The 9,915-nt window shown below is 38.6% G+C and overlaps 1 protein-coding gene across 1 annotated transcript; it reads right to left on the bottom strand.

Annotated features, from left to right (window-relative positions):
* Positions 1 to 683: 683 nt before the first annotated feature.
* LOC119120404 (neuronal acetylcholine receptor subunit alpha-7-like) lies at positions 684 to 8,674 on the bottom strand. Its single transcript, XM_037247269.1, has 10 exons — positions 8,450 to 8,674; positions 7,582 to 7,718; positions 6,724 to 6,768; positions 6,137 to 6,246; positions 5,431 to 5,510; positions 4,095 to 4,262; positions 3,201 to 3,395; positions 2,447 to 2,533; positions 1,728 to 1,837; positions 684 to 1,371 (listed from the first exon to the last, which is right to left on the bottom strand). Exons 1-10 carry the CDS (start codon positions 8,502 to 8,504, stop codon positions 997 to 999), a joined length of 1,362 nt encoding a protein of 453 aa, XP_037103164.1. The 5' UTR covers positions 8,505 to 8,674; the 3' UTR covers positions 684 to 996.
* Positions 8,675 to 9,915: the final 1,241 nt, after the last annotated feature.

Consider the following 9,915-nt stretch of genomic DNA (forward strand, 5'->3'; position numbering starts at 1 on the left):
ACCCACTTGCTGATGCGAATGAAGGGGTGACTCGATGCCAGGGCACAGATACGTTACAGGGCTCTGTTTTAACCATCCGTAGAAAATCAGCAATAGACGAAGAACATTATATTGCTACATCTCCACAGTTGTGTACTACTATGAGGGGCATAGTTGGACATTTTTCAGTTGGATGGCCAGGGTGACGCCTCACTAAAGGGTGGCCATACAAAGCATGTGCATGAGTGTACATCATTTCCATTCTTCAAACCCCTCTCTGTAACCAGGGGTGGAGCTATGTGGTGGCCAGGGGTGGCCGTGGCCGACCCCACATCTCGGGGAAGATTGTGACTCTGACAATTTTCACTTGGATGCAGTCTTCTTATGCCCTTGATACTCTGCCACAAATCATTTATAGTAACTGTATGTTTCAAGAACAAATTAACACTTAATCTGAATGGAAACTTTCAAAAGAATGTTGTATCTGTTTTTAAGCCTAGGCTACTTTCTAACTCCAAATTAACCATTCTATCCATCCATCCGTCCGTCCGTCCGTCCATCCATCCATCCATCCATCCATCCATCCATCCATCCATCCATCCATCCATCCATCCATCCATCCATCCATCCATCCATCCGTGTGCATAAAAAAGCATGCATATTAAATCCGTCTATAAGTCAATAACGTCCATTCAAGTACTGTACACTGTATAGAGTATGTGTACATTTATTATTACATATTTCATGCAAACGTGTAAACAAATCCAAACGTTATTAAAAGTAATCAAGTTACATTACATTGATATTATGATACTTGAATTATGTTCCTAACTAGATTTCTTAACAGGTAACTCGTTAGTGGTAATTAGTTAGTGTATAAAAATACTTATTTAAGCAACACTCCCAAATCTAGTATTTGGTGATCCAAAACCAGAATATACTGGTTTTAGAATACAACGTGCTTGAAAACGGGAAATTCTGAGCTAAATGATGTCAATGTTTGCCTTCACTGTGGCTTCAGTTTGGTGCCGACACAAAAATCCCCAAGGTGAACAGGACAATGAATAGCAAGAAAATGACAAAACAAAGACGGTCGATGACAACAGCAGCAAATTTCCAATCACTGCACGTAGTCTTTCCCTGTTGCTGCTCTCTGAAGCGTTTGGCAATATAGCGTACTTCATCAAGGATTTTGGCGATCTCTGGTTCATGGCTGTGAACTGTGGGGCTCGGAACTTTGGTAAGGAGAACCTCACCCTCACCAGCTCGTCCAACCAACTCAGAATCAGGTGAGGCCGGTTGAACCATTCTGTCGTTGAAGTCCGCACTGTCCTCACCAGGACGCTTCATGCGCAGAAACCAGGCACACCAATCAAAGAGGACCACACGGATCTTTGGGGTCAAATAAAGACAGATAGGACGTGTTCACGTCAAATGCAATGCAGGATGGCATCAATCCACTCGGCAGCTCGTTCAGTAATCCAAATGTGTGAAAGACAGTATTGTCAGACTTCACAGTAAGTACTGTATACGTAGAGATTGGTCCATTTTCTAATTTAATTGGTGATTGGCTACAAAATCCCGACCATTTCACACTTTTGCTGTTTGGAGCATCGTCATTCATATTTCTCCCAATTAAATATATGGGGTTGGCATTTGATTAAAAATCAAATAACGGTATGCTGTTTGGTAAAACAAGGCAAAAATGATGAAGTTTTGGTACACAGCATAATGAAATGAACACTTACCCACTTAGGCATCTTGGCTCCATGAGGGTCATGATGGTGAAATTGTAAGACCACAACCGTGACAATCACAGAGAGTGTAACAATGACTATGGTGATGATAAAGTACTGAGCTAGAAAGGTGAAAACAGAGGAGAAAATCGTTGGTTATTCAGACATTCCTCATGTACAGTATGCATCTCTGTTCAGGGTCAGAAACTGGAGCCTGTCCCTTTTGATGTATGACACTGGCAAATTGTGCTTCTTTTTCTCATTTTATGAGCCCGTTTGCATCGAGCGGTACAGAATACCATGCTGATCTAATGTCAATGTATTTATTTAGGTGAAATAATGCAGCTGTCTCCATTAAACAGACGTAAATGCATAAGAAAAACAATAAATATGAACTTTAAAAATCAAGTATTCTGTCACACTATTTCAGTTTTGACTGATGTACATTTGAAAAAAAAATCAACGTCTTTCAATTGTAGGAGGAAGACGCATTACAGAACCCACACAAGCACAGAATAGAAAATAGCGTTGTGTGAGTGAATTTACAAACGTGTGAGAATGAGTGCAGATGTGAAATGCAAAATCTCAATCAATTACAGTGTGAGACAGATCTTCAAAAATTTGGCTCAACGCAACGTCTCAATCAATTACAATGTGAGCCAGGTCTTTTTAAAAAATTGTCTCATTGCTTAAACTTAACTGAAATCTTTCCAGACATCACCACCACTTACCTATGAGAGGCACTGAATCCGAATTGGCAGGAATCACATTTGCACCTAACGTCATCAAGAGTATGAGGGACAGCATGACTGCGACTCCTGAAAATACCAAATTTAAGTTAGCAATTCAAATCTAAAACTGCAGAGCCTTTGCATTCAAATCTAAAACAGCATAGCCTTTGCATCTTACATACAAACATGAAAATGTTTTATTGAACAATTTCTTTGCGACAACCAAAATTATTCGAGACCCTTAAAACTGTTGGTGAACGTCTTTGCGACCGTTAACGATCTTGAACGAAATTGAATGTACTGTCAAGTGACGCTTAAGCATAAACCTTACGTGCTATCATTTTCATTGCATTAAAGATAATTTGTAAAAGTCACTACACTGTATAATATGATAAGGACATAAGGCTCAATCATAAGTTTCCATCTGATTGAAGAAAAGACGACCGATGGAATGTAAAAATTTCGGAGAACAAATTTTCATGTACCGTATTTTCCGGACTACAAGGCGCACCTAAAAACCTCAAATGTGTTGTGTGATATTAACATTATTGATATATTGTTATTGTTTTCACTATTTCAAGTTATTATATTGTGATTGCATTAATGGTGCGCCTTATAGTCCGGTGCGCCTTACATATGGACAAAGTTTTAAAATGGGCCATTCATTGAAGGTGCGCCTTATAGTCCGGTGCACCTTATAGTCCGGAAAATACGGTACAGAGAATTTGAATAGAATGAAAGTGCATTGCTCTACCCAGTGTTATCTTTTCCCCGGAGTCAGCAGGGAGCAGGAAAACAAACAGGGCCAGAATGGAGATCAGAATTGAGGGAATGAGCAGATGAACTACATAGAAGAGAGTCCGTCTGCGCATCACTATGGTGTACGTGACATCGGAATAGGGCTCCTCGCAGCACTCATAAATCCGGCTGTTCTTCTTTCCCGAGACCTCTGTGAGACCAAACAAAACATACCTGAGTATCACAGTGATGATCTGTGATGTCTCTGGCCTACTTCACATCAGTTTGTGTGCTTCGATATCATCAAAATACTCCAGAAAATCAGTTTTTGCTTCTGTCATGTCTGTGCCTCTCATGCATCAAACTGACAGGAACTGAGAGGAGACGCTTTTATATTTATAACTGCGCACATCTGCAAAAGTAGCAGAACGAGGAACACTTTGCGCCAAACTTGCACTGAGCACAAATATAGAGCCAGATGTGTTTCTCAATACTACATTCGCAATTTTACTGCTCCTTTGCTGCAGGTTTCATCTTACACAATGTAGTTTGACTCTCCCTTTACTGCTGCTTCATACTTGCTCATGACTTTACCCTTAACACAAAAACAGTCATGTGAACAATACACTGGGTTCATCATATTGTGGCCTAGTTGGAGTTCAGTGTTGAGTGACATTAACTTTGTACAGAAAAAAAGTGATATTTGTATTAGCCAATTAATTACACTAGGCATAGTTGAGGGCAGGTTACTAAATTTCAAAAAAATGTTTCTCAAGTCAAATGTAATCACATCTCAAGAGTATCTTCAAATCAGATTTCAGTGCCTTCCCCTCCACAGTCTTCCTCATCAATATTAGATATTTTATGTATTAGAATTTAAGTTTGACGCTCATTATCAAACTATTCTCACCAACAAGCTCCCACTCTCCATTAGGAACGTATTCACTTATGACCGCCTCGCTCATTGTTAAGTCCAAAGACCGGGCCCCATAAGTCCAGGAGCCAAACTTGAGGTCACATTTTTGAGTGTCAAAGGGGAACCAGCGGAGATCGACATGGCAGGTGCTCCTAAAGATCGCTGACAGGAGAATAAATGTGAAACAAGGGTTAATAAAAAACAGACACATCATGTGAAAATGATTTTATCTTCTCTCGGCTAAAGGAAGCTGTGATACACTTGAAATAAAACAAGAGCTAGGCTGACAACTTCTGGAGTTAAGTATTGCGAGTTAATGAAAATATTGCAGGGAAAGTAGTAAATATTCAAGAGGCAAGCATTGAGAGTTAATGGTAATATTACGGTGAAATTAGTAATTATTCAGGAGGGAAGCATTATCCAAATTCCAATCCATTTTCAAGAAAAATATTAGAATGCAGCGTTGAACAATGTCATTCTAGTATCATTTATCATGAGCTTGACGTGGCATCAAGCACGGAATAAACTGAAATAGAAAAAGGATACGCAGACCAGCCAATTACATTGTAATTACAGACAAGGGAGAAGATTACCAAATAATTTTAAACAACAATCGATGACTATTATAGACGATCAGATAAGATAATTGTTTCCAGCAAAGGTTCATGTGCGAGTGTTGAAAAGGAATTTGTTTCTGACACAGGTAGTCAATACAGAAGGAAACTCAGTCTCAGCTGCCATGATATTAATGCAAAAGGCGAGACAAAGCAAGAAAATGCTTTTTTTAGGGAGAGGGCAGAGGGAATAAGTCGTCTATTGGTGAAGGCAGTAATCACTTGCTATGACTGGGAGTTCTTTTATTGCGTGCACACACACTCTAAGGGGATGCCAACCTCAAAAAAATCATATGCTATGTGCAACCAAACTCGTCGAAACACAATGTTCTGATTAATGTTTTGTTTGTGGAATATGAATTAAACAGGCAAATTCAAACTATTTCTATCCATCTCAGGGGGTGACCATTTTTCCACTTGCAAGCTGAGACGTGATTGGTTGTTGTTACCTGAGACCTGGCAGCTGCGATGGCAAAATGGCTGGCCCCTGAGATGGATAAGAAGGGGTGAATTTTGCTGTTTAATTCATATTCCACAAAGGCACTATTAAACAGAGTGCTGTATTTAGACTAGTCGGGGCACATACAACATATTATTTTCATGACAATTTGGGTTTGACTTCCACTTGAAAAACTAACATCATGCACAAATCCATGTTTAAATCCATGTAGGCTCAAAAAGCAAAGCTGAATTGACCTTTGTGCAATTTTCTTTACCTTGAGGTATATAGTTACAGTTGCCTGAGGAGGTAACAACGACCTTGGCATCGAAAGTAGTCTCAAATCTTTCTTGTGCACTGTGGATAACATAGAATAACATCCTTGCTGCTTTATTGACAGTACCATTCAAAGCCTTGGACTCACCTTCTCGTAAAATTTTTGATGGGTTCTGTAAATAGACAATTTCCTCATGCATGCACTGAACAAGTGAATGATGATTGCATATAAAGTTATTGTAAAATGGGATAAAATGGAACCAGATTTTTTTTTCACAGTACATTAGGGCTTCAAAAGAAAAAGACACTACAGAGCGAAGTCAAGCCGCAGCCGCACTGTTAGAGGCGCAGTGAAATATGCGTGAGTCACAATTTGTCCTACTACGTCGTATATATTTTGTATTGATGATTAAAATGATTATTTTACTGTAGTTATTTGTAAGAAAGCGTTTACTTCTCTTTGTTATACAAATGCTTGGGCCTGAAAATAGGTTTTGTTCTTTGGTTTCAATGTTATACCTGTATAATAATGGTAATAAAAAAAAATTCTACACCACTTATTTCGCCTATCACGTGTTGTTTTTGGAACGTAACCCCAGCAAAAAACGAGGGATTACTGTACTAACAGTAATGGACTTTACCAGAATTTGTTGTTCTGTTTTACATTTAGCATGCAGTGGATCTGACAATACTAGTGCCGACTGTACCTGTTATAAAGGACAATATCTGGCTTCCAAAGGACATCATTTTGCAAATGAAGAGTGTCCAACTCATTATATTGAGATGGATCCCACTGCAGTTGGTAGTCATTCCAGGACTGTGGAGCAGATCATTATTACTTTTTTTTTTTACCCCCACGATAAACATAAACATGTGCGGTCCTGTGTCTTCAAGGGTAAAGCAGATTGCAGTGTATGAAGACTCAGAGTAAGCTAACACATTCATTTTTAAATGGACCAGCCATAACAGTTACATCATATTCATGTATCCATCCATAAAATTGAGTTTAGTTATCCTCCAGCTGCAAACGTGCAGCAAGTACTTATACTTTTACCAAAGTTGTTTTTTTACACAAATATTTATAGTTCTACTCAAGTATAGAATGCCAGTGGATGGTTGTTTCTCAAAAAACTCACAAGTCAAAACACTCATATCTCAAGACATCACTGTGTATATTTGTTGCAAAATAAAAACAGATACATTTTCGACATTTTACATTCTTCTTTGGCTTTATGAAAGCATCTGTGTCGCCAAAGCAACATCTATGGAAAGTGTTAGAACTTGAAAACCTTACCAATGTCAGCCAAATATTGGTCGTCAACACCTGGCTGGTCTCATCCTGTGAGGGGGAAAAAAAAGGAAACAAAGTTTTACTTTGGGTTTTATTAGCTCTTATAAACCTTCAGAGTTTAAGGTTGATATTTAATCATGCTGAGCTGGCATTTGATATACTGGGCTCTATTTTTGTGGACAGAGCATGTGCACTCAGGTGCAAAATCCAGTGCATCGTGATTTTTGTGTTGCGTAAACCTTGTTTAGTGTGTTTAGTAGTGCCAGGTGAAGAAGTCAAGTCAAGTTCAAGTCTCAAAGGGCTCATGTACAAAATTTGACAATTATTCTCAAACATCCCCTGATGTTAAACTCCCAGGAGGGCAAGGAAAAACAAACAAAAAAAAACCCTCCTAGGGGAAAAATGAGAAACCTTGAGAAGAGACCACAGATGGGAGGAACCCCCTTCCAGGATGACCAGGCTGCAATGGATGCATAGAACACACAATATAAAACAATTCAAAGAAAAAGTGGATATCCAATTCGAAGCTGCAGGAGGTGCCCTCAATTGTCCTGGCAAACAAAACTTTGTGACCTTTAAATCTGCTGGGTTAGAAATTGGACTGACCCCAATTTCACCCGACTTTGTGTTGTTTTGCAAAAAACAAACAAACAAAAACTATTTTTTGGATTGTTTGAATAAACAAATGGGTTGTTTTGTGTATTTTTTTACGTAGGTGCCGCTACAGAGCCTGTTTAGTTTTTAATATATACTGTATATTTATACCCAGCCTGATGTGTGTGTAAAGTTTTCATGCGTGGCTAGCAGCGGTTATTACTTAGGCCTGAACAATAATTTAAAAAAAAAAAAAAAGATACACACCAACTCAATGATCTGGGTGAGGTAAATGCCAACTTTGACATTGAGAACCTGAGACTCATTGATGACTGGTCTCTCCCCCCAATTGTTCTGCATCAGTTCTGCAACCAGTCTGTGCTCATTTTCCCCTTGAATAGAAACTATGAAACACAAAAAATGTACAATATATTAGACAGGTTTAGTATAAATGATCAGTATTTTCTATTCACACTTATTTGTGTTGAGCATTGCACTTTGTAAAATTTTTTTTAAATGTGCTACTGGATTAAGTTAAAGCTGTACTGCCTTTCCTCACGACATGTGTCAACCTTCTCTTAGGTCTTCCTCTCGCTCTTTTGCCTGGCAACTTTATCCTCATCATCCTTCTAACCAATATTCTCATGATCTCTTCTCTGGATGTGTACAAAGCATCTAAGTCTGATCACTCTTACTTCAGCAAACTAGTTAACCTGGTCATTCCTATAGACAGGTTGAACATCTGCTTCCTGTTGTCTTTTTAAGACCACTGTTCACAAGATCTCTAGATCTCTAGATCTTGCCTCTTCGCCTATCACTCTTCAATCATAACAGCTGAAGCTATCTTCCACCTTTTCTTATTTTTCCAGGTTGCTGCATCTCGATTAGTCTTCTTCCCCTCTTTGAACAATTTCTTCCCCTCCTTTACAAAACTTGTTGGAGTCTCGACTAGACTGACTGTGGGGTCATGCTGTAAAAAAACAAAACACTATTTGATATGCAACCAGTTGGAAATTTAATTGAAAGAGCAATGCACCAGATCGACTGCAAGAAAAAACGATTACAAAACATAAAACAAAAAAAGGCTCCAATGGGAAATATGAAAGTGTGTTGAATGTTCATATTAGCAGCTTACCTTGGACTGTGCAGAAACTCACTAGAAGGAGAAGCAGAACATCATAGGGAGCCATGGTGGTCTGGAACAGGAATTAGAGAAGTGTGGACCTCGGTGGGCTTGAGTGCTTAGAACAACCGAGTGAGCGTTTCTACATATGTTTGTAGAATGTCTCCTCCCAGGATTTAAACTTTAACATGACACCCCAACTGCATTGAAAAGAAAAATGTGCATATTGTGCAATAGACTTGGGCATGGTTCCAATAAGATGTTATGTAAGAGATGGGTGCAGCTGGAGATGAGTGCAGCTGGAGTCCACCTCATCTTCTGCAGAATATATTTTGCAGAAGTTCAAGTTGAGGTGTTGATTGCTTAGAACAACTGAGTGAACGTTTCTACGTGTGTTTGTAGAATGTCTCCTCCACCAAGGTAACAAATATTATGACAACCCAACTGCATTGAAAAGAAAAATGTGCATATTGTACGATACACTTGTGCATAGTTCTAATAGAACATTGAGATGAGGCAGCTGGAGCCCGCCTCATCTGGAACTCAGCCCTCTTAATGGAAAACAGATGCCGACGTCGTCTTCACTGAGAAACAAGGTTTGCAGTCTTTAAATGTCATGGCAACCAATAATATTTAACACACAGTACAATGGTAGCTACAATTTGTTTTCTCCCTTGCACAGGTCAATATCCTTTTCAAACAAAAAAAGAAAGAAATTAAAAAAAATTAATATCATGTGTCGGCCTGCGGACCACACAGGCACTCTACAACCAAAAGGTAAAATCAAGGGACACTGATACCTGTTTAGCACGTTGCCTCGCTGTTCTGAGTTTTTTTCTTTTAAAGCGTGACGAGAGCACCGCCAAACAGAACGAATATAACATATATGTACATACATTTTACAATAACACCTAACTATCTTTATAAATTTGCCCATGACTGAAAAAAAAAAAGCATGGAGCAAAGTTCCCACGAATTTTTCATTGCCTGAGCATACACATAATCCCTAAGTATCCTTTGGACCCAATGGTTATCAGAAAGAATGCACATTGGTCTCAGGCCGGTCCAAAGCCTGAGATCATTGTATGATACATGACCTGTTGAAAATAATCCAAGTACAACAGTTATTCAGATTACATTAAACAAATTGTGTGTGTGTTTTTTTTTTTTTTAATCAGCAATATAATATATTTTAGGTTGACAGTCCTCTGGAAGTTTTGAAGACATCCAAATTATTGTATTGATCGAATTAGTTTCAGCAGAAGAATGAAAATGTGTCAATGAATTGATTTGATCAAATGAGAAGTGTTTGTTGGTTCACAAAAAGGGTACAGCAAATGATTTTAGGGAGTTCCCTTAATCCTTAAATACAAAATGATTAATAACAGACACTTGAATAAGCACAGATCTGATTGAGGAGTTCATCTTTCCTGCCACAATCGAGGTAGAATGTTGTATTACTGTGACAGTTTATTCTT

Source organism: Syngnathus acus, chromosome 3 (assembly GCF_901709675.1).
Source record: "Syngnathus acus chromosome 3, fSynAcu1.2, whole genome shotgun sequence".
Taxonomy (NCBI): domain Eukaryota; kingdom Metazoa; phylum Chordata; class Actinopteri; order Syngnathiformes; family Syngnathidae; genus Syngnathus; species Syngnathus acus.